The 26,064-nt window shown below is 45.3% G+C and overlaps 1 protein-coding gene across 1 annotated transcript in view; it reads left to right on the forward strand.

Moving 5' to 3' along the window:
* LOC138284882 (lysophospholipid acyltransferase 2-like) overlaps positions 1-26,064 on the forward strand; it is a 143,473-nt gene that overhangs the window by 65,103 nt on the left and 52,306 nt on the right. Inside the window, exons 3-4 of the mRNA XM_069224122.1 lie at positions 6,595-6,672; positions 9,669-9,758. Of these exons, the coding sequence (XP_069080223.1) occupies positions 6,595-6,672; positions 9,669-9,758 (168 nt within the window). The remainder of the gene's footprint in view (positions 1-6,594; positions 6,673-9,668; positions 9,759-26,064) is intronic.

The raw sequence follows: 26,064 nt of genomic DNA on the forward strand, positions 1-26,064 counted from the left end.
AATGCATTCATACAAGGTAATCTCGGAATCGCGTAGAAGGTGCAGGGTTGCTTCTCAACTCATACTGTGACCCAACCGTTCTCCTGGCGGGCGACAGGGTATTGTCATACCTGGCACCAGGATTGCTCTCCTGATCAGCGGAAACTCACGTGGTTACTTCTCAACGCAGGTTCCTCCATTCGGTCATCATCTGAAGCATCATCGGCGTCTTGCGAGATGGGATTGCTCGCAGTGTCTACCTCAGGTGGAGAGACCGGAGGACAAAACCTTTTGAAATGAGAGATGTTTCAGGCAACCTGTTCTTTTCCCCTCTGCACAACTATCAAGGATCCCTGTCGCCGAGCTATGACCCAGGGGCGATCTTCGAATGGTGCTCGGAACTTGCTGCCTGGGAATTTATGCCTGAGGAGGACACAATCTCCCACCTGCAAGTCTGAGGGGTGGGACCGCTGCCGAGCACTGGCTCAGTCATTGGATCGCTTTCTTATGTGATATTCTTTAGCTTCATCAACCATTTCAGGTGTCCATGATTCATAATGAGGAATGACATCCGCAACAACCCGCCCCATGGGGAGGTGACTTGGGGCAAAGCCCGTTGTAGAGTGCGGGGTCTGACGGTAATCTCGCAAGAAAAAGTATACCGCTAGTTCAGGCATTTCTTTTCTCGCAACAGCAATTCGTACCACCTTGTTCAAAGTCTGCATGAATCGTTCTTCTCCATTGGCTTGCGGCCATCGTGGTATTATTTTTCGGTGTCTGATACCAAGAGAGGTGATGTATTCTGCAAATTCCTTTCCTTGAAAAGGTGGACCATTGTCGGTTCTAATCTCCTGGAGCACTCAGTGGGTGTCAAGTATTTTTTCCAGCTTCGGTATTACCTCCTTTGCTGTCAAAAACTGGACGATTTCCACTTCCGGATATCGAGAGAAATCATCAATTAATACCATCATGTGTTTGCCATCAGGAAGGCTCTCGAAATCAAGGCTGGTGGCGACCCAGGGTTTTTTTGGTCGCTCTTCGTTTTTTTATGGGGACTGGTGTACTTTTTTCTCCGGTCACTTGACACCAGTGGTAGGCGCATACTAGCTCTTCAACTTTCATGTCCATCATTGGGAACCAGACTTTGGTCCTCAACCGACTCTTAGTCTTTACTATACCTTGATGGCCAGCATGCGCTCGCTGAACCGCTTTGTCAGTGAGGCTGGCGGGGATCACCAGCTGGTGTCCTCGGAGGAGGGAGCCTTTGCCAAAGGCAGTCAACTCTTGATGGACGGGGTACAGCGCTTCCATAGTGGTCTGCGCATCTGGGGTGAGAGGACTCCATTGTTTCTGCATTGTGTGCCATGTCTAGGTTTCCATCACTCGCATGACTGTTTGCTGGATGGCCTCTACGGATATGGGCAGAGGTCGAGACCTCTCAACTATACATCTCACATATTCTTCTGTTTCCTGAGCCTCGCTTTCTTCAGTGCGGGTGGCTGGCCTTGGATGCCTCGAGAGATAGTCTGCTGGGTTGTTCGTGCCAGGACGATATTCAACCTTACAGTTGTACGCCTGTAGTTGTAGCATCCACTTTTCGATGCAAGGAGGTGGCTTGGAAGCGGTGCCATTGACTAGAAGGATCAGTGGCTTGTGGTCAGTTGTGACTGTGAACGGATGGCCATGTACATACAGATGAAAATGCTTGCACCCCCAATGAATGGCAATCGCTTCTCGTTTACTCTGCGAGTATCTTCTTTCTGTGTTCGTTAGTGACCTGCTGGTGTATGCCACTAGAGCCCACACATATTCTCGCAGCTTCTGCAGGAGTATTGCTCCTAGCCCCATTGGGCTGGCATCTACAGTGTGTCCCTCCGGGGGTCAAAATATCGCAGGGTGGTGTCTGCAGACAAGGCATCCTTTATCGCCTGAAACGCGCTCTCTTGGGCCGGACCCCATGACCACACTGTGGTGGCTTTAGTCAGGTCTCTCAATGGTTGCGTGAGGGACATGACATCTTTGCTGAATGTCCCTCAGTAGTTCACCGTGCCTAAAAAGCTACGGACTTCTGTTACACTGGTAGGTGGGAGAGCGTGCTTGATATCTGCAACTTTGTCGGGGTCAGGAGCAACTCCTTCAGATGAAAATAAGTAGCCAAGGAACTGCAGTTTGTTCTTTAGGAACTCACATTTTTCTCTGTGGAGAGTCAGGCCAGATTTGTGGATGCGTTAAAGGACCCTCTTTAGTTGTGCATGGTGTTCTGGAATGGTTTTGGCATAAATCAAAATGTCATCACTGACGTTGATGCCTCCAGGTAAATCTCTTAGTAGTTTGCGGATGGTGTTCTGAAAAACGTCGGTAGCAGCGAAGTCCCACATGAGTTGAGAACGTCGTGATGTATCTCGACTCTTCCGCTAAGACTAATTGGCGATACCCTGACCGAAGGTCTGATTTTGAGAACCAGCAGGCTTCGCTCAGTACCCCAATGAAGTCGTCAATGGTAGGAGTCAAACAGCGTTCCCTCTTGACCGCGGCATTGGGTAGCCTCATATCTCTGCAGATTCTGACTTCTCATTGTTTTGGTTTCTGGGCCACTACAATTGGCGACACCCATGGTGTTGGGCCTTTTACCTTTTCGATAATGCCCGCAGCCTCCAATTTCCCCAGTTGTCTTTCAGCGAGAGGCCTGAGGTGGAAGGCAATCCGTCTGTGGCGGAGTGCCACTGGTTGAACCGATTGATCTATATGTAGGGTGAATTCCTTGGTTTTGAGGTGCCCTATTCCTTCAAATACTTGCGGGAACGAGTCGAGAATGTCACTGAGAAATTCGACATAGACACCGAACGTGAAAGTCACAATGCCTAGAGCTTCAGCCATGTGACATCCCAGAAGTGTGCGCTGACCCTCCTCCGCAACGTCTACATACACCTCTATCTCGTGTGGTCCATGACAGATGGGAGACCGGAACCTTCCTCTCATGGTGAGTGGCTAAGCTTGTCTATAGGCAAACACTCGAGTACGGGTCAGCGTCAGGAGTGGTCGCGGCTGCAAACTTTGGTATGTGGCATCTTCCAAAACTTTGATGGATGACCCTGTGTCTACTATAGCTGCTACCGGACATCCTGCAATGAGTACTTTGCACTTGGGCAGTTTCCCGTTCTTCTGTGCGGTAGCACTGACCATGAAGACGGAGTGCACTGTTTCTGTTTCGTCTTCGTCGTTGTCCATGTCACTGCCCCGGGTTTAAACCTCAAGGGCTGTGTTTTCAGTGGTTCGAGTTGGTGCACTTTTCGCCAAGCGGCACACCTTGACAAAATGGTTTAACTTGCAGCATCCTGCGCACGTCTTTCCTTTGGCTGGACAGTCCAACAAGGGGTGTGGTGATCCTCCACATCGCCTGCACGTTCTCTGCGATGATATTTGTTTCTTAGGTCTGGGTCTATAGGGCTTGGGTGTAACTGCGGCAACTTGCTGTTCCTTGACTGGGCTCTGGAGTGCTGCCTCCATGTTTGAGGCTCTCGCTTTCGACAGTTCTTTTGTTCTTTCCATTGTCAAGATGTCCACTAGGGACAGTCCTGACTCCTCCAGGATTAGTTTCCGTAATTTTGATGAGGCACATCCTTGAATAATTTGCCCACTGATTTCATTGTTTTCATCCTGGAAGTTGCAAGTGGTGGCTAATTCTTTGAGCTTCATATAGAACATGTCAATGGACTCCTCGGGGCGTTGCCGGGCATGCCTGAATATGAACCTTTCATAGTCGACGTTGACCATGGCCTCAAGGTGGACATTAAGGGCTGCAATGAGGGTTAGGTGTGTTTTTGGTGCTGCTTCAACAATCGTTTTCGATATCCGATATATATCTTTCCCTCCTAAATGCAGTAACATGGCCCTCTTGTGGGCATTTTTGATTTTCATGGCTTTGAAAAATAGCAGCACTCTCTACCCAGTCCTTCCACCTGGCAGCCTGTGCTGATGGGCCGCCCTCCAGTATGAATGGTTCTACAGGGAGTATCGTATTCATCCTGTGTTTCCTTTTTTTTAATGACCCTGCTCTGCGCAATTTTCTCAGAGTCTACTTGCTCTCTTGCTCGCTCCCCTTCACCAACTGTATACACAATTCAGATAGTCTGTTTTTTTTTTGTTTTGCACTTGATCTTGGCCAGTCAGGGGACAGCAGGATACATAATAGGGCACTTTTCTGTGGGGAACCGGCAACACCAGTCTTTTGGGAGGCTGCCCCTTTAAGTAGCTTCATCAATAGGGTGGGCGGGGCCTCTTCCAACTCACTAGCCCTTCACTGCACACGTGTTGCTTCCTGGAGGCCGGCGAACGCCTTTCGTGCTACGGAGGCACTCAACCACCTCAGTGCCGCTGATCGGGAACACTGAACAGCCGAGCGGCTCCGACGGACGAGCACCGCAAGCCATATGTTGAGGCAAGCATCCGTCGCGTCGTGGAGACACACGGTACGGCACCCTCGTCACAAGTGTGATGTTCTATGGTGTGTCAGAGGTGCACTGACTCCATTGTGCTGCGGCGCTGTGTAAATGATGGGCAGACACAAGTGCGTGGTTTAATCATAGGGCTTCGGCTCCACAGGCGTGCTCCTGTGTTGCTGGCCAGAGGCATACCTGACCACACCCGCCAGCCGCTCCCACTTTGTTGACTGGTCCTCACGTGACATATGGGTCACTATATTACTGAACAGCACTAGGGGTGATACTGTGAGATACCCCTCTGATCAAACACCACATGGTAATGGTCGCGACACCGTTACACCACGGGCGTGACACTACCCTCAGTAGAATGTATTCCAGCATTAAGGCGCTTAATGCACTGAGATTTTTTACTGCCTTCGAGTCCTTAAAATGTTATGAGCAGCTGTTTAAGTGGATTAAAAAACGTATGGAGACTGTGAACCTGAATGCAACTGAATATCAAGCTTAACCATTCAGAAACAATTGGTTTGTTTTTTTAATCAAAAGTATGGGAACTGTTTTTGTAAACTTGAAAGAACTCAGGAACATCGTTCCCAGTAGCCCCTCCCCACTTCAACCTCTGGTTATGAGTGAGGAGCATAGGCGGGTTTGTTATAGGGAAACCAGTGCTTTAAATGGGCTGGTACTGTCTGGTACTGAGTACCGGCAATTTTTTATTTTGAGAGGGAGAGTACCTGCACTTCTCCAGAAAAACCTAATACTTTCAATGGGAGAGTACCTGCACTTCTCAGAAACAAGCAGGTACTCTGGTACAGAGTACCAACACTTATAATTTTCCACTGAGGGAAACACTAATTGCCAAGGCTCCCTCAACGCAGGGGAGCTAGGCTTATGGCGGGGAGCTGGGGCCCGAATTGGGGTTGCAGCATGAGCCGCCTCTGCCTTTTGGAGATGGCCAGGGCAGGATTGGTTGGCCAGGGCGCGGCACCCATGCGGGGTCGTTCCCAGCAATGGGGTCAGCCCTGCCCCTTAAAAGGCACTGCGATACAGCGAGCGGGTCTCCTTCCAACTCACCGCCTTGGATGAGGCATCAATGCCCAGGGAGTCCTCCTCGCTGCCCCCCCGCCACACTGCTTTCAGCAATGGCACGCTCTGCTGATGCGACTCTGCAGCCACAGCCCTCCTTGCAGCACAGGTGCCGCCGGGAGCCACAAGGGTTAGAGAGCTTGCTTTTCCCTCCCACCATCCCCAGAGCAAAAGGCAATGGGTTGGAGGTGGGGGTGCTCGAGTTTGGTTGTATAGCAGGAGGGCAGATGTAAGGTTATGTCATTTTCTTTGTGGGATTCTACTGGGATATATCTGAAGTCATGGTGATAGCTAGTGGCATGTCTAACGTACCTTTTCTCTTGTAGGTGATATTATTATGCCATATTTATGTTGGTTGATGAGTGAGGTCACCACTGGTTGGGACAATTTGGGTCAATGTGAGGCATCCTTTTATACCAAAATAACAGTGGTGTCACTGGACTCTCCAAGGCGTGCCGGCAGCAAGTCAAAAGGAGGTTACAGAGGCACGGGAGGTTAGGGGCGGTATACCTGGCAACCACCCACGCAGGTGCAGTTGGTGCAAGCTAGCATAGGCCCCTGGGGGAAGGAAAATGGGTGTAGGGGGTGCCCGAGGTAGGTATCCTATAAGGTAGAAGGACCCCTTGCACAGGATCTCCTGGCATGGAATGCCGTTGAGTGGGGTCCTCCCATAAGGAGGGATCTATCCATGTCCTTTTATGGACAAGGGGTTTTTAAGAAGAAGGGTCCCAGAACCAGTCATGATCTCACTTGTAAAAGTTATGTTTTTGATGTTTTCACAGGAACAATCTTAGTTATAGTTAGGTAAAGTTCATGTACTAACGTCACAGTTAAGGCTAGGACTCAATTATGTAAACAAAATGTGAATTGTGGGTTAGTGGGCATAAAGGTGATGAAATTGTTTTTTTTTGTATATATATGTAAATAAATATGGCTGGGGGTCTTACGACCCCTAACCCAAAGAACTGGATGTTGCCTGTTGTCAGTAACATGGGTGTGTTGGGGCGGGGTCTAGATTTGGGGTTTTTTCTATGCGGATATCAGCGACTATCTGAACATATTACTTCTCTTCCTCTCTGTGCTGCAGGTACACGGCTCTACTGGTAGGTGATGTGCTCCTTTGCTATGGAATACTGCTCGCTGTGGACCGGAAGCATGTGCACATGTGAGTCAGCCTCAGTGAGGGGTGAAGGGTTATGGGAGGGGGGGATAGAGTGGGAGTTTCACATAACAGAGGGGAAGAGATTGCCTGTTCAGCTCCATTACTTTTCACTCCTTGATACAAAGTTCTCATTTGATTGTGGAGTATTTCTTTCGTGTTCATGTAACCACTTCCATTTTTTAATATTCCATATCACAAGGGGAAATATTATTGTTTCTTTTAGTCGGCGCAATTAGTGCTTAATTTGTACTGGTGTTTCTGTGTGGTTGGCATCAGCACTTGTTTTGGGGCTTAGGATTTATTTTTTCCCACTATACTTTGAGTTGGAGCAAGAACGAATGTCAGAAAACATGGACAAATAAGGATTAAAAGAAATACACTAAACCGTGAAACATTAAGAAAATAGGGATGAAAACTTGCAAAACTGAGATCAAAAGACAGGAAGTGTAGGGTGGTATGGAAAGTATGCATATAGTGAAATCAAAACTAGGCAGCCTTGGAATTACTCGCGATGGGAGGCCGTGCCTATTTTGGAGTTTGTAAAAGCTGGACATGAGATTGTAGATACCAAGTGTTACCTTCAAAAGGAAACCCATAGGTCGACAGCGTCCTCGTGTGGCGTCCTCGAGCTGGACAACGTTTGTGTTATGAGGAAAGCACAGAACGGAAGTTGCGAAATTCAGAGAGGAAATAATTTTAAAGAAAGGAAATGACAACTTTTCTTCTAGCAGACAGTATTTACTCGGGGGTATTAAAACATGATTTCCTAAAGATTTTTCGTGGGCTTGGACTATCTCAATTCAGAACAATTGGGTTTGATTTCAGAAGGAAACCCTTTGGTTAAAGGCATTTTTAGGACTGTCGTAAATCAAATAAATGAGACAGCGCAGAAAAGACACTCTTCACACTGTCTCCATAGTGTGGTAAGCCATTAGCAAACTTTCCGTAACTCACGAGTAGGTTTCCTTGCCTAAGCCTTCCTATGGCCATGAAATGTCGTTAGCACAGCTGTCTTAGTTTCACATCCTTGGAAAGGACAAAACATGAAGCTGGAGGCTCGGCGTTAGGGCGCTGGCACTGGAACCAGTACTGGCACAGGAAGTGACGACGCTGGAACCACATACTCGACAAACTTACCTAACTGCCATTTGCAGCTGCTGTCCCTACCGTAGCTGTTCTGCCAAGTTTCCCTGGTCCATGCTCGTTGTGCTGCCCCAGTGCAGGTTTTTTCTTTGAATCCTGGGAGTTGTTTGTAGTCTTGTTTCTTCCATTATAAAATGGGACTATAAATCCTAAAATTCAAAGAAAACAACCCTGGACTGGGGCAGCACATCACGCAAGGGGCTGGGAAACCTGTCAGCTATGCCTAGAATGTACTGGATTCTTGGTCCTACACACTGGGATTCTCCTAAGCAATACCGTGTGTTTGTTTCAGACTCTTTTTTTTAATTAGATGGTTGTTTCAATGCTGTTGTTCAGCTAAAAGCTCTGCTCCCATACAATGCCTGATGATCACAAATGCTCGCTTCTATTCTGCATGATTTTTATATACCGTATCACTGCCACAAGTGCGGTGCCTCAGGAACAGTTACCCACCTCATGCAAGAGTGCCCAAACACTCTTGTGTGATAAGAAGGCTGTTTGTTGGGTGGCTCATAGGTGGAGTGAAGAGAATTGTTTTGGTGTATAATGCACGGTGCTGCAGTCACAGCATACAGTGGGCTGCTGCATAGCACAGGCAATGCATGTGACTGAAACGGTGTGGAGTTGGTGGTAGTCATAGGGGTGTGGGAGTGGTGTGGACGCACATCTACATTAGGGAAGAAGTTTCAACACCTTAGAGTTTAAAGAAAAACCTTTAAACCAGCGGCGGCTGCTGCAAACTTCTTTCCCGCCGCCACCACCACCGCCTCGCAGTTCTGCTCTCCTGATGGTGTCCTAGCAGTCGCTGGGATACCGGCACAGGCTCCCCATACAATCCTAGTGCTGCTCTCATGCTATACTTATCTTGAAAGCAGTGTCAGATTGATCTGAACAGCTTGGTCTGCCGCTCTGACACTGCTTGGGAGTCTGTGCAGTTTCTCCAACCCGACTGTGCAATACAGACGGATTGAAAAAACCTAAGTGCACATGTCTGGCCAGCCTAAGATGGCCGGCTAAACAAACATGAGCACTTTGGTGCACTCCACTCCGCCACCCCTCTTCCCTCTCTCATGGACCAGCCCCGCCCCCCCTGCACATGCTGGCTGAGCCAGCAGCTGAAAAATAAAAAGCCATTTGTGATACCAGGGATGATCAACAAGTTTGCTGTTAATCATCCACCTAAAATGCTACATTCTGTCACTATTGTAAAAATGTTTGGAATATTATGCTACAAAATAAATGCATGCAAATAAGTAAATCGAAGTAAAAAAGGCTGTGAGGCAGATGATATGTGAGGGCACAGGTCCTATGGGGCATATGACTCATGGGACATAGGTATTGTGGGAGCATATGATTAACGGAGGGCTTATGACCTATGAGGGACATAGGTGCTATGGAGCACATGAGCAACGGGGGTGGGGGGTAATGGAGCTATTGTGAATAGGCGGTATTGGGGTATAGGAGCCATAGGTGACATATGAACTACGGAAGTTAGAGAAGCCAGAGAAGCGTAGGTGATATTTAGATTTGATGGTACAGAGGCAGAGGTGTTTGGAGGCAGAATGGCAAAGGGAGCATGGTTTCCATGGGGGTAAAGGAATTGAGCACATAGGAGATAACATGGCTTGGGAGTTTTGGTGCATAAGCTGTGGGTGCCAAGGTGTTGTGGGTAAGGAGGGCATATGGGAACAGGAGCTTTGACGAGCCTAAGTGGTGTGCGAACGAAGAACTCTGGGGGCATATGAGATATGGGGTATTGGTGTTGTGTGGGCAGAAGGCATAACAGCCATATGAGCTGTCTGACTTCTTGGTACACCCATGGACATGTAAAATCTCATTCTCTGGTTCATTTGCAGATACTCGCTTGCAGCTGCCATGTGCTGCCTGGTGGCTGTCCAGGTCATGTACTATATGGGTGACGACAAAGAGTCCTCCGAGATCACGGGGTAAGCTTTCAGAAGAGTTGGGGCACAGAAGGTGGATCTGCAGTGGAGGTGCACATGGCTGGGATGTCATCGTTATGTTGTTAGCTATTTCATAGCCTGAAAAATACTATCGCTTTTTGGTCACAGAATGTTGGCGGGTGTGGAAAATCCTTGCAAGCAAATATGTGAATTTGGATCAGTGCAGATCCCAGTTTATCCATTTCTGAAACAAAGTTTGAGGCGCTTCTTGGTCAGCGGGGTGGGACCTCTGCAGTCAATCCCACCTCCCTTTTGTTCTGAGGGCCCCAGGCCTGCAACCCTCAGATAGCCTGAGCAGGGAGCCTGTTAGCTGCTTCCATGTTTCCACATTCACTTCTGGCCACACAGGCTCCTGCTGACGCGTTTTTGTGGTTCACAGGGATTAGGAGGTCGCTGACTTCATGCGTCCCAAGAACATGACATGCGCATGCTACAATGCACTACTAAGGACAGCACTTCATTTGCCAGCTTTTAATACATTTGCATTGGCGGCATGCATATAAAATGCACAGTCAGCCTTTCCAATATCATTGCAGCACAGCTGGTAGTCAGGGGATGATGTTCAGAAAGGTTTTGAAATTTCCATCACAAACCTGAGTCTGAATAGGTTGGTGGAGATTATGGGGCAGATTTATGGGATAGTGGTGCAGAGCAGCAAGTCACCTTGCAGTGCTGCACTGCATCACTGGGAAGGGGCGACATTGTGCCGTATTTAAGGCATACGTCACGTTCCTGCCCTTTTTGGATCCTAGTGCCAACGCAGGCACCCTTGCACCATGGTACAAGGGTGTCTGTGTTGCATTTATGATTTTTTTTGTGCAGCAAGTGACACCCTCATGCACCTAAACAGTCTTGAGACATATTCCTCTATGTGTGCTGCAGAATGAGAGAGGAAGTAATAAAGATATTTCTCCTCATTACACCTCTCCTGCGAAGGTGTATCTTTTTGGAAAATTCCCTGGTTTACATGTTCTTCTAAATCTGGGAATGTGTCAAGAACCATTGGAGTTGCGTGGGAACACCCATGCAATGCCCATGGAACACTTTTCCAGGGCAGAGTAAGACAACGCAGTGACTTGCCGCACTCCAGATTTTTGAAGCCACTCAAAATGGCATTGCGTGGTTCAAACGTGATGCAACCCTCTCATAAATATGCCCCGTAATATCATTGGAGTGAGGGACTGCACTGTTGTGAATGTATGAGATTTAGGGCAGTCATTGAGACCAGAGGGTGGGATGCACTCTGTTCCGCTAGGACAATGGAGGCATGTACTCCACTGCCCTGGCAGACTAGGGCCTCCCATACTTAGAGATCTCTGTGCATTTAAAGGAGCCATTGTTATGGCGTGTCCTCTGAAGTTGTTAAAAGCCTTCTGGTTGGCTGCCATGCTTCATGCGGTCACTCACAAACTTTTTTGTTCTTTGAAAACAAACTCCCAAAGTGGAGTTTCTCATTAAAGAAACAAAAAATGGCCCTGCCTGGCTGGGAGTTTTCTCCTAGCACGTGGGGGACATTTTCATTTTTTCTCTTCAGAACTGCCAGGAATTTTCCGATAGACCTGAACATGATAAAAAATGTTTGTTAGACTGTCTCACCTACACCTGTCTGAGATACAAAGATCAATGGCTTGAGGTCCGTAAGTGTTAGGAAACTATTTTTCAACCCTCCCCAGAGTGGCGCAAAGAAAACACAAACACCAGGAAAGGCTCCGGAACAGATGAAATGTGTCTTGAGGTACCAAGGTTTATTGGCATGCCAAGGCAGAAGGCAGACGCACATCCCAGTGTAACGTCTTACAAGCTGGCATCTTCTGCCCTGAAGCATATAAGTCAGGCACTTATATATGTTAATAAGTGTTGTCACAGCACAACCCCAAAAGGGGACACAGTCCAAACATGGGCACGCACATACAAAAGAAATGCTGCATACACAAAACTTAAAGTCCATAGTGTAAAAATATACATAATGCAGTGTGAGCATGAACACGTGAACAGACAACAGGTGGTCCCTAAAGAAAAGGGGGCTGGGTTGCTGACTAGCTGAACTAAAAGTGCGAGACCGAGCTAAACTTAACAACGTGGCTTGGAGAGGTTTGTTTGTACAACTGGCATAGGTGTCAGAGAGGTCAGTAGGGAAGTCTTACTGTGATTCAGATAAAGGAGGGGAGAATTGGAACTAAAGTATCATATTTATAGTTACATACATGTGAATATATATTTTTCCCGACAATCTCTCCTTTTTGATAGTAATATCATACTTGATTGCAAAAATATATATATACATTGCAGAAGCATAGTAATAATGTATCCATAAAATACATATCTTCGGATGGCTTACACATTTTGTTTAGATGAAACACATATATTGTCATCTTGGTATACACCTATGAGGTATTCATTATTTAAACATAGACAAAATGATATGCTATTATCCAATGCATTCATGTGTTATGGGTCTATAGCCATTAAATCAAACATTTCTTTATGTGCTTCCTCTACATCTTATTGTATTCTAAGATATCTGTGGGCTAGCTCCTGCTCTGTAGGAGGAAGAACTTTAACTGCAGAAATCGAATAGCTGCTTTTACTGCAGAATTGCTGGAGCACGGCAAAAGTTCTAGATATAGATATGAAGTCTTTCTGTTACTCAGTTCGAAGCTACTTTCTCTAATTGTCAGTGAAGCAATGGCACGCAGTGTGCTGTCCTCTGCTTCTCCTACTGGTCTGCAGTCGTTTTGTTCAGGGGCCGCTTCATGGACCTGCCCTGCGGTGTCCTCTTCAGTCTATTTTTCTGCAAGTGTGACTATCACCTTTCTTCGAGACTACATTGTGTGCTTCCCTCAACTGCATCAGTTGGTGTCACCTGACACTTGATGAGGAGCTCTCAGTGTGCTTCTTTGGAACGGTCTGGTCTGTCTCCCCTTTTTCTGGTATGCTGCGCTGCTCCACGGTTTGCATGTGCTCATCCGTTGCAGGCACATCAGTCTTTGCTGTTGATGGTGCGGATCTGCACCTAGTGCCGTGAATCCACTCAGGACGTCCCTGTACCTTCACCGCCGTCCGTGTCACCGGGAGCACAAGGTGTGGTCCAGTCCACCTAGAACTAAGAGAAACATCTTTTATTTTTCTCACCATGACTATGTCTCCAGCTTTAAAAGGATGTGTGTGCTCTGAGGACGGATGGGGCAAAGCTTCCTTCACCTGGAGATGGTGATGCCTCAAGACTGATAACAAGTTTATAGCATAGTCATAAATGATTTCATCTGTCCACAGCAGTGCTGCTTTAGATGCTAGGAGAGGCAACCTCAACCCCACAGACATAGGCCGCCCCATCAGTACCTCATGGGGGGACAAAAGGGTTGTCCTAGATGGAGTTGCCCTTATGGCATGCAGCACTAAAGGCAGCGCATCAGGCCATTTCAGGCCTGTTGCATCAGTTATTTTTGCTAATCTATTTTTTTTTTATAGTGGAGTTCATCCTCTCCACCTGTCCTGAACTTTGGGGGTGGTAAGGGGCATGCACTTTCCACTCTAGTCCCAAACAGTCACACATCTTTTGCACCACTGCAGCCACAAATTCACCACCTCCATCGCTATTAGTGCCCTAGAGGACCCCAAATCGGGGTAGGATATCTTTCATCAAGCATCGCACCACTGTTGCCGCATCATTATTCCTTGTGGGAAACAACTCTACGCATTTTGAAAATTGATCCACACACACCAGCAAATATTTGAATCCATTCACTGGGGGCATATAGGCAAAGTCTGTTTGGACATTGGTAAACGGCCCCTGTGGTACTGGTAAGTGATCATGTGTAGCAGGGGACCGGCCTTTAGTATGTTGGGCACAGACAAGACATTGGGAGCAGAATTGTGCAGTGAAGGCTGTTATCCCTGGTGCAAACCATTCCTGTCTAATTAGCTCATTCATCCCCCCTTGTGCCATGTGAGTGGGTCCATGAGCAAGCCTTGCAAGGGGAAGGAACATACTACGTGGAGCCACAGGTCTCCCATCCTGGTGGACCCACAATCCCTCATCATTTTGCAAACACCCAGCATCAGTCCACACTCTTTCCTCAGCTAGTGCTGCAGACCATTGTGCTTCCTTTGCATCAGCTAGCAACAATTGTCTCTGAATAAGCTGAATTTTTGGAATGCTTTTTGCCATTAGGGGCACCATTTGTACTGGCTGTAACATGCTTTCTCTTGCTGCTGTGTCAGCCATGGCGTTTCCTCTGGCTATCTTGGTGTTAGCCCCTGTATGTGCCTCGCATTTTATGACTGCTATGCTGTTGGGTAGTAGTATTGCTTTTAACAAGTTCTTTACTAAAAGGCCATTTTGGATGGGGCGCCCTGCTGCTGTTATGAAACCACAATACTACCACAGCTGGCCAAAATCGTAGACAACTCCAAAGGCATAACGTTAGTCAGTATAAATGTTAATAGTTTTCCCCTCAGCTATAATGCATGCTCCTGTTATAGCATACAGCTCAGCTTGCTGGGCAGATGTGCCAGGGGGCAGCGCTGCACTTTCAATTATGGTGTCTACTGGAGGAACCATCAGTGTACCACTCATAGTCTGCCTTTTCTAAAGGTGTCTGTTGTAAATCTGGTCTGGCGGTGGTGCATGTTTCCACAACCTCAACACAATCATGGTCAGGGGTCTCATCAGAATCACCTATGGCAGGTAATAATGTTGCCAAATTAACAGGCTGCATTTTTTAATGGTAATATTAGTGTTAGACAACGTGACCTCATAACCTGTGCGCCTGGCTGCCGAAAAATGCTGTGTTGCTGTTGATGACAACAACAACTGTACCGAATGTGGCACATAAACAAAACAAGGGTAGTCCATCACAATGGGAGCCGCCCTCTTTACCATCACAGTGGCCGCCGCCACTTCTCTCAAATAGGCTGGATGCCCAGTCACTGCAGAAGGCAAAGTCACAGAGTAATACACCAAACGTCTTTTTCCAGAGCCATGCTGCTGTGTCAGTACACCATTTGCACTGCCATTTTGCTCTGACACATAGCGATGGAAGGGCAGTTTGCAATCAGGCAGCCCCAATGCTGGCGCAGTACACAATGTCCCTTCAGTCTCTTGAAACATTCTGGAAGTTCATTAGTCCATACAATGTTGTTGGGTGCATCTTGTAGCATGCATTTCCTCAAGAATGCATCATAGGATCTGTACTCACGGATCCACTGGCGGCAGTAGTTCATCATCCCCAGGAAGGACATCATTCTGCCATTCATGCTTTGAATCACTTTTATCCTGTCAGGTGATATGCAGCGTGTACCTTTGGATACCACATAACCAAGGTAAGTCACTTCTTTTTGGCAGCACTGAAATTTTGACAATGAGGCTTTGTGTCCTCTCTCCTGGAGGTGGTTCAGCAGAGCTAGTGTCTGTTTCACAAGCCTCAAGTGATGGAGATGCTACAAGGAGATCACCAGGGTACTGCAAGATTACACTGCTGCCCTCCGGGTGTAGGCTGTCCAGGTCTCTCTTTACTGCCTGTGCATAGACTCTCTGTGAAGCCTTAGGCCAGTCTTGTGAAAGTGCACTGGGTATCATTTACTGTGAAGGCAAAGAGGTACTCACTCTCTGGATGGACCGTAATACTGAAAAACACACTTGCAAGACTTAACTGAAACGTACTCTGCTTCTGCAAGTATAGAAGATAATATAGTATTGGTGTCAGGCACAACAGGTGCTAAGGGAACCACGATGTAGTTTATCTGGCGTAAATCCTGTATGGATCTTTATTGCCCAGTGTTGCCCTTGGGCAATGGAGTTATTGGACTATTACAGGGGCTATTGGTCTCTTTAATGATACCCTCTTGTAAGATAGACTCAATCACAGGTTTTATTGACTCCTCTGCCTGAGGTGACAGTCTATACTGACGCACATACGGTAGTTCTGCATTTTCCCTAAGCGTTACTTTATGGGGAGGGTGTGTTTTTAATTATCCTGCCTCATTTTTGTGTTTGCCCAAACCTCTGAGTTCAGTTGTTTTAGGACCTTGTTTTCAGTCAGCTGTAAAGTCATATTCCCTTCAAGCTTGTCAAAAACTACAGCCCTGTCGTTTCTGAGCATACACAACATTCAAAACCATTCTTCTCCATCTCCCAACACAGTCACAACTCCCAAAGGAAATGTAAAATTCTTAATTACCATGGGGCCCAAATTTGTAGGGTAGAATCCTGGTGCTACAGCTATAAACGTGTTGTTCTGAAGCTGGCCCTATAAGAATTTATCTTCCTGTGGTCCTAGGTCAATGCTCACTGCTGCAGTTTGCGCTATGTTAATCAATTCTAACCTGCGCTCAGGTGCTTGTAAGTAAATCCCATTTCTTGAAAGCATATACTGTTGCAGAAATTGTGGCAGATGAGGTATACCCCCAGCTAATTGGTAGGGCACATCCATATTGAAATTAAGAAATCAACCATTTTATCTCCTACCTTCGTTGGAAACATTGTATTCTCTTCAGATGTGTCAGATACCTCCATCGTAAAGCACCGGGTTCATCGGTTTTCCACTGCATGGGTCATGTCTCTCTCTGCATCATCCTATGTTCCTACTTGTTTTCTCTGGAAAGCTTTCCTCATGTAGTGCTTTTTCTTCTGTAAGCCTCTTGGCATGGGCAAGAATAACACTGATCCCTACTCTAGTCTCCTTGCTGGTATCCTTGCCTTCCATCTTATCTGTACTGTGCCCCTTGATAATGTTATTCAATAATGTAAGTCCTACCTTGCATATCTCCTACAAAGGTACTATTCCTCAAGAAAACAGCAAAAACTCTGCCCTGTCCTAAATAGAATCTGCAATTCTTCCTTTATCCAGTCTTGTTAGTTGCATGGTGACGGTCCCTCAAAGAAGTTACAATCCAGTGAGACACTGGCTCCTTCTTTTAGTTATGTTTTATTGACACTGAAAAATGCATCATAAGGGGGTCAATCAGTTTCATTCATGGACCTAGAATGGACCTATGGTGTTCAATTTAGTTTCAAGAGGGCTGAATCAAAGCCAGAAATGTATTGCTACCACTCTGCAAATTCTTCCATTTATTAAATGTATTTAAATTATTAATGATGATATTCTAAAACAGTTTACATGTATTCAGCATCAATTTGACCCTCTTTTTACTAAGCAGAAGGACTTTCTTTCATATATTAGCTCTTTTTACCTAGTATGTTCCTGGTTTGTATATTACTCGAAGTGGGTTCTCCTACCATGGAATAGTTAGAAAATGTAGGAAATTAAGTTATTCTTAACCTACTCTTCAAAATTAAAAGCATACATTATATATTTTTTCTTTGGTCTGTAGTACCTATTTAGAACAAGTTGCACTCCACCTCCCTACACAAAGCATCTGTTGCAAACCATAAGAAATAGAAGCAAAACTGCTGAAAAGAAGTAGCCAGTCCTCCAAACTAGCTCACCCTTTTCATTTTCTTTAATATTATTACAAGCGGTATATACTAAATGTACAAATTTCAATTAAAAATGTATATATACATATGTATCTCATATTTAAAATATAGTGATGACCTGCAGTCATGCTTTCACAGTCTAATGTAGACCCTTCAGCGGTTTGCCAAGCTACGCATGTGCATTTGTCCCTTTCAAATCATTTAGATAAAACCAGTTTAATCAGTGTACTGCTAAAAATCTGGTGTAAAATAGGACTGCCACAGTTGCCATTACTTATTTGCATAACTTTGAGGAAATAAAGCTACCCTTGAGTTTTTTTTTGTTTGTTTTTTTATTTTGGTAACAGCAGTGCAAGTCAGGGCTAATTACAGAAGCTTAGCATCTGACACTTAAACCTGCTGTCGTAAATTCACATCCCCTGTCCCAGCACAGTTAACAACTGCTGTTTAGTGTTTTTTGTGTTTGTCCTCTGAGAGAGTCCCATCAGAGTTCTGCACGGCCAGAAGCATGACTGCTTAACATCCACATTTTCAGTCTTTGGAAAGGTAGGATTTAAACTATGCTGTTTTTGTATATCTGTGCCATGCACTCTCTATCACCAATTAACATCAGTAGGGAAAGGTAACCTTCCAAAGAACTGGCTCAAGAAAATTTATAATGCCAGTATGCGCATAGAAATCCTGTGCAAAAAGCAGGCCAGGAGCTGGGGTACTTGGGAAACAGTGCAGCCATGAGGTCACATTGAAACTAAAGCTCACATTTTAATTTTGTCTCTAAGATACAGAAATATTGGCGTTGTTAGAGATCACAATTATCCTATTTTGTACTTAAGATATTTAAAGCTGTGAGAAAAATGACACAGAAAAGTAGCAGCACCTTAAAAGTGTGCTTAAAATGCAAAACATTAACTGCTTCTTAATAAGATGTTATAACAGAATACTTATGAAAAAGACTATTTAAAATCATTATGTGGACAGAATAATGCAATTCTAATGATGTGCCTCAGCCTTTCTGTTGCCTTACATTGTAGTACACCATGAGAAGAAAGAGGTGCAAAAATTTATGGGAATTCGTTACATAGCTCATATTAGTAGTGATATTAGACATAATGAACATCATGAAAATGCAAAAACGATTTTAGTAAAATTAATTTTAAGAATAATTTACATGTGTGTATGTTGAGCAAACATTGTGGTAGTTGACCATATTCAGCCTTGGTCATTACTGAATAATGTTTTAAGGTCTTCAAGCTGTAGCTTCACACTGTAATAAGTGTTTTTTCATAATTAACATTTTAGGTTGATCTCTTTATTGCTGCGAACATGATCCCTTACTGAATCATAGAAATGTTTATTTTATCCTTTAGAAATAAGTAATTATTTCCCATCCAACCACAAATATATTTGAAAGGTCTTTTTTTTTTTTTTAAAGTAGTTTACCAAGTATTCAGGGCCAGTAAATTAAGTGCTACTAGTGTGCGGTAGTACTGGTTGTGCCACCCCGAGATGTAGCCTTTCAAAACCTGTCTCAGGCCTGCCACAGCAGCCTGTAGGCGCAGTTTACTGCTACTTTGGCCTAGCATTTAAAACTTTTTGCCAATCTGTAAAAATCCCTTTTTGCTACACATAAGTTTCCCCTAAGGTAGGCGCTAGGTTGGTGGGGCATGTACTTTTAAGTTTACATGTCCTGGTGGTGTCACGCACAAATTCATTTTTTTTGTTTTCTTTCTTTCTTTCTTTCACTACTGTGAGGTTTATTCCTCTTAAATTGAGTGCTCTTTTACTATTAAAGTTAGTTTTATCATCACTATGTTCTTAATGTCACTCCTAAAATGTATATATTTGTCTGCTGTTACAGTTTTGTGTGCATGCAGCCTGTGTTTAATACCCAGGCTTTGTTACAGCTACACTCTGCTTTCCCTCTCTCTGTCCACATTAGCACGCAAACTACTTTACATTTGTTAGACAGTCTGTGTCCTACTTACCTTGCTCTATGGGGCTATCTGGTTAAAACATTTCTCTCCTGTCATCTTTTTAAACGTTTTAGTCTTTTTCAGCATCCTAGGGCTTACCACCATTATGTTTCCTTTAGACTTGCCGCTACCCATTGTGCCCTTCCCTCTCAATTTTACAATCTGGAAAAAATAAACACAATGGTTGTATCCTGCAAAAAAATTGTTAAACAGGGAAAAAAAATGTATGCAGTGGTGGATAGACAGAGAGATAGAGAAAACAGGAGCTGTTGACAATTTAGAGGCACAACATAAAACATTTTTCTTGTCTAATGCAGTGCTGCACTACTTTACATGGAATTCAAAAACATTGCAATGAAACATAGAGGCACATTTACACTTAAACAACACATAATTCAAATACAGCCATTGATCAATGACAGACTATTTGTTTGTGCACATTTCAAAATCATTTCCTGTGTTCCGGTGCCAGCTGATCAAATGCTTCCCAAGCTACACTCCAGGAGAGTTTTAATTAATTAATTTATTTTCTCTCTGGGATTCCCGTTAAACAAAAACAAAATTCTCTTCTTTCTGTTCAGGATCTCCTGCGTGGAATTACAATTCGCCGTACGAATTTGCCACTATCATTTAACGCAATGATACGGATAACTTTGTTACTCCTCAGTCACCTATTTAAGAAAGAAATTATCTTCAGTCTGGCCAGGTTCTCCTGCGTGGAATTACAATTTGCCACACGAATTTGCCACTATCATTTAACGTAATGATACGGGTAACTTAGTTACTCCTCAGTCACCTATTAAATAGCCAGCTATATTTTTATTTACATAAATCCCCAGTTTAACTCTTAGCTAAGCGTTGAAAGGCCACAACAACAGGCATTTAATTAACTTACCGGTGGTGGCATTTCACGCATCCCACTTCTGACACCATTTGTTAGGAAACTATTTTTCAACCCTCCCCAGAGTGGCGCAAAGAAAACACAAACACCAGGAAAGGCTCCGGAACAGATGAAATGTGTCTTGAGGTACCAAGGTTTATTGGCATGCCAAGGCAGAAGGCAGACGCACATCCCAGTGTAACGTCTTACAAGCTGGCATCTTCTGCCCTGAAGCATATAAGTCAGGCACTTATATATGTTAATAAGTGTTGTCACAGCACAACCCCAAAAGGGGACACAGTCCAAACATGGGCACGCACATACAAAAGAAATGCTGCATACACAAAACTTAAAGTCCATAGTGTAAAAATATACATAATGCAGTGTGAGCATGAACACGTGAACAGACAACAGATGGTCCCTAAGGAAAAGGGGGCTGGGTTGCTGACTAGCTGAACTAAAAGTGCGAGACCGAGCTAAACTTAACAACGTGGCTTGGAGAGGTTTGTTTGTACAACTGGCATAGGTGTCAGAGAGGTCAGTAGGGAAGTCTTACTGGGATTCAGATAAAGGAGGGGAGAATTGGAACTAAAGTATCATATTTATAGTTACATACATGTGAATATATATTTTTCCCGACAGTAAGCACGCCCTCTGAAGTTTCTGGCAGTAGAGCAAGCAGGGTTACCTCTGGTAAAAGAAAAATTACCATCTGTCTGAAAATAGGTGGGTAAATTATCAGTTTTGGGGACTATATTTGAGGCAGAGTACCTTTTCCACCAAACTCTAAATAACCCCCTTAGTGGTGCGTACCATGGTCATGTACCTATATTCTCATCCAGTACGCTTCCTCATTGCCGGCAAATGTACATGTGTGAAAGTAACCTGAGAAGTTATTCTGTTGCGTACCCTAGTGGCTGGTTAGTGTCAGCTTATTCGCTTATAAGCTGCCTGCTCCCTAGACATATTAAAGCCTAAATCTCATTCAATGGTAACCAGGGGTGTGGAATTTCATTAAAAACGAGATTTTTCATAGTACAGCTGCACCTTCATCAAAGTGCCCTTTATGAGGTGTCCGCCATTAAGGAACTCTACGGTTCGGCAGGAGCACAACCTTATCTTTCTTTGCTTTTTGGGGGGCAGAAGAGCATGGCTGGCAGGTTTTCGATGAAAACTGTTGCAGTTTGACAGACCAATTAGTTTTAAGGACGTTTGGATCACAAGAGGTGGCCCGTACCCTGAGACAGCACAGAGCTTTACATCATCAGCGTTACAGAGAGCATACATTAGTTCACTACTTGGTTTAGTGGGGGAATATCATGTCTTGTTCATTTCCCATCAAGTCCAGGATATAAAGATTCAATAGAGGCGGAGAGAGCGCATACCCCTACTTCACCTACAAGCAACAATTCCCACTTGGAAAACCACACGTCGTTGGAGACTTGGATAATTTGCCAAGTGTTATTATTCAGAATTGCAATCACATTACTCACTTCTACTGGTTTGCCCCAGGCCCCTTCCGCTTACCTTTATTTACCTTATCAAGAGAGGTAGAGAAATCAACAGCAAAAGAAATGTGCATGAGTTCCATTTGGAGTAACTGAGTTTAAGTATATCGTTGTCAAGAATCCTGGAAGTCTGGCATGGATCCGGCCTCCTGGACATAACCTTGGACATCCCTGATCCCCGCTATGTGAATGAATGGGACATGCTCTTCACATGAAGCTGAGTTTCCTATTGTTTCGCAACATCAGAGTTTTTCGGGGCTTTAATCCAGTTTCAAAGCCGTCACCTCTACTTTCCCTTTCACATGCATTGAAACTGGCTAAATGCACTGCCTTAAGCTAAAACTGTTTGCAACTTCTTGCCGTCTAACAGCAACAGAGTCAAAAGATGGAGCTGAGGTGATCCTTATGCTCAAAAGATAATTATTTCTGAGAATTGTAATTCGAAATCAGGTATGTTAGCAGGTGTGTTAGTATAGGGCCTATCAGTTTATGGTCTCACTGGGTACAGCTGCTTGCTATCCTAGCTCACTGTTGCTTAGCTTCTGGCAGAAGTGTAGTTTTCTGCAGCACCACATACGCTGGGGCATACTACTCTGCATCAAGCCCCGCCAACATAAAAGTATCCTTATGAAATGGCACATGAACTGGCCCTTGTGCCACTTTAGCGCCATTTTTTTGATGCTAAGGCATTTTCCCCATGCCATAGTTACAAAGTGGCACAATGCATGCAGATTACACCTGCGCGTAATGTATGCAAGGGGGGGTGTTCCCCCGTTAGGAGACCTGAAAAAATGACGCAGTGAGACTTAAAAGATTTCACTGCGCCATTTTTTCTGTCATTTTTAACGCCTACTTAGAGCAGGCATTAAAATGACGCACCCATGTAAATCAATGGGCCTCCTTACACTTTGCTACATTAGCGTCAACATTTTTGACGCTAGTGTAGCAATGCGCCACAATAGTGTCAAAAAGTTTGACGCTATTGTTCTAAGTACCTCCATGATGCGCCGTATCTGAAAAACAGCGCACGCATGGGGGCATTAGGGGGGCTCAAGAAAAGTGGCGCTGCATTGGATGCTGCGCCACTTTTACTAAATTCGGCCCTAGGTTTTCTTATTGTTTTAGGCTTTCAGCTTTTGCAAGTGTAAAATATGTACAGAAAAACTTGACCCCCAACTACCTCTGAATGGGACAAAGCTACTTATTTCCTCTCGGAAGTCAGCAACGGTCCAGGCGCAGTTCACTAACTGCATTCGATGAGACGTTTGAAGGCACTGATTTCCTGTAGCCGGATGACCCGCCCATCAAGCTGTGACATCCTTTTGCAGATGCTGTCATGGTTGGGCAGGTGGGGCCCTATTTAGCAGGGCTCTGAGTTGGAGAATTTAATTTACCACTGCTATGCAGGACTTTGTTTACCAATGAGCGGGGATGACTGAAAACCCCCCGCTCGACAGCCCGTCACTCGGCTCAACCAGGTGCCAAAAGTCCTGCATTCTTAAGGGCCGCTGATGGCCTGGGACTGCAGAATAAGGCTGCTGGACAGAGGTGTCCACCTGCTAACCTCTCTGCCTTGAGCAGCTGCGAGTACGGATTCCAGCTACCATAAAGGGCTCCCTTACAAAAACAAAAACTTTGAACTTAATAAGGTTTCAATGTTTAAAATTAAAATATATGAAAAGTTCGTAAATCTGCCCACAAGTGCTGCACAAATGCAAGACAGCAGGATCTTGCCTCAGATTTAAACTTGCGCCACGCCGTCTAGAACAAATGTAGAAGTGATGAAAAATTGACAAAGGTATACCGCATAAAATGTGTAATGTTGCAGATATGTTCTGTGCAGCATCGTTATGCGATATTCCAGTTGTCCGTTGTTTGCACAGGGCTTCCTTTGATGGTTGGATGCCAGGTAAAGCCAGTTCATGGTGGGTTGGTAGATGTGACTGCGTGAAATCGGAGGTGTGTTTGCAGCGCCGTTTCCATCACGCGACACCCACACGTGGCCCACACTTGGCGCTCCATGACGCAAGGGCATTGACACTGCGCTCTCAGTTTTAGCACAAAAAATGATTGGCATAGCATAGGGTGGCCAGACGTCCCGAATTTCCCCGGACAGTCCCGGTTTCTAGATGACTGTCCCGGTGTCCCGACGCTTTTCTTCATTTTAAATAAATGTCCCGGTTTTTGGGACAAAGGTCAGATTATTAAATAAATGTCCCGGTTTTTGGGACAAAGGTCAGATCATCTAGGGAAGCAGAGGTTAAATACACTTACAAAGTATGAAATAATTAAAGTAATGTATCTGTTACTGTCAGGCAACATAGTTCCCTGTCTTCTCCCAGCAGAGAGATGGAGTGGGGAGCAGAGAGGGGTTGGTGGGGGTGCAGGGTGGGAGGTCAAGCCATACCATAGCTAATTATATATATGTAGTCTTGCAAGTGTGTGTGTGTGTGTTATAAAAGTGAGAGTAAAGTATTTAGTCCTTCTTTTATGTCTGACCTGTCCCGGTTTTTGCTCCTCAAAATCTGGTCACCCTAGCATAGCAGCGCACTGTTATGCGTAAACCGGTGGTAAATATTGTCCTAAGAATGTTTTTGTTTGTCCTTTGCGAGGGAGAGGGTAATACTGTCCACACTGTTGCAAAAGTGAACTTTTTCAGTGGGCGAAGATAATTGTCCGGAAGAAGAACCTGATTAAAAATGTGTGTCCGTTTTCCTAGGGATGTGCGAATGCAACAGGCTCTTGACTTGGAAGCTTTTTGTGTTTTGGGAATCACACATATATTTGCATCAGCATTTTACACCAATTTAGGTACAGAACTCAATGAAATGTGTTCTGAATTAACAAATATTAGAAATTGCGCAGAACCTTAGTGAACCGGGCCTCTCCCGATAAGGAAGCCCCCCTTGCTCCCGAGGCGTGGGTGGCCGGGGCCAGTGAGGTATGGCGGCGTGTTGAAAGGACCTCTGCTGATCTCACAGTCTGTTCCGAGAAGACCCCTAGCGCAGGAGGGTCAGAACCTTGTCTCATACACGCTGTTCCTCAGCAGAGACCTGCTCTGCCCCTTGTCCTCTGGTACAGGTGAGCTCCGCACGCTCCGTGCTGACCCCTAGGAACCTCAGCCGCGAGCCCTCCCAGTTCTTGGAGGGAGTAGCCTCCTTATCAGCGGAGGTCGGAGCACGACCAGTTCTAAACGGGCTGCCCCCGTCCACCTTGGCTTCCCTTCAAGGAAATGGCCCGGCTGCGCCGCAAGTTTGGCATCAAAAAAGTTGTTAAACAGCTATACATCTACAAGCACGCATTTTAGCACGCAAGAGATTCTTTATAGTGTCTCGTCAATGATGCGCTTTCCATCGACCCTGGAAGGATGAGTGGCTACCCGCCAGGATTTTAACCTCTGACCACCTCGTTAAACAGAGACACCAATGATGGACTCATCAGTCCACCGAACGACCAGAAGTCTCCAGTCACAAACAACAGCACACCTTTTAAGAAGCCTTCTGTCACAAACCACGTAGTTTGCCCACATTGACACAAAGGATGGCGATTCAATTGACAGGTCGCGATATTTAAAAGTAACTTTATGTGCTTGCTGCTAGAAATGCCGCCAAATAGTTGTGGTGCATTTACCTGAAATAGGAAAGCGATTCCCAATGCACAGCAATTAAATTATTTCCAAACTTTGATAACAGTATTCGAGGTTCTGGGCCCCGGCTGATCTCGTCTTGCATTCAAACTTCGGACTTTCTTTGAGCGCTTTTAATTATACATTCATCAATTTAACCAATGCATTCTGAAGAGTGTGTCCTCTGCGAAATGCACTAGGCGTGTAATTTAAATCACCCCATCGAATTCAACAATAGTGGAATTAAATAATAAGTGACATCTGCTTAATTGCGTTTACCTTCTTGGCAGGTAAAGGGATGTCAGCCTCCAATAGTGCCTTGGATCAGAGTTTGAAAATAATGTAATTGGTGTGCCCCGTAGGTCATCAGAGCTGTCACCAGAAACGCCCGCAATTCACCTCACATTGTCGTGGGGAGGATGGAAGTTAATGGACTCTTTGTACATCAGCAGGCACGTGTTCAGTGTTAATAGTGACAACTCACATACCACAATAAGTGCTTTCTTGGCACTTTTACTCGTTACTACTATGCAGGGGTGGCTCCTCCATTAGGGCAGAGGAGCGTCCCACTCCCCGACAGCAACAGCAGGTGCAAACCTCTTCATAAAAAATAATAATAAACTGTGTTTATTTTCGTTTTTTGGGAAAAGGGGCGGGGCCACAGGGGTGACAAGCAGTGGGGGAGAGTGCACAGCACTCCCCCTCAGAGCGCATGTGTGTTTGGCTGGCTGTCTCGGGGCGGTGAAACACACATGCACAGTAGGCTCTCTCCAGCCCAGCAACACAGTTGCCGGGTTGGAGAGAGCCTGCACAGGCTCCCAGTCTGCCTGGGAGCGCATTGGCTGTGTGCTCCCAGCCAAACCT

The sequence above is a fragment of the Pleurodeles waltl genome, chromosome 3_1 (genome assembly GCF_031143425.1).
Source record: "Pleurodeles waltl isolate 20211129_DDA chromosome 3_1, aPleWal1.hap1.20221129, whole genome shotgun sequence".
NCBI lineage: Eukaryota > Metazoa > Chordata > Amphibia > Caudata > Salamandridae > Pleurodeles > Pleurodeles waltl.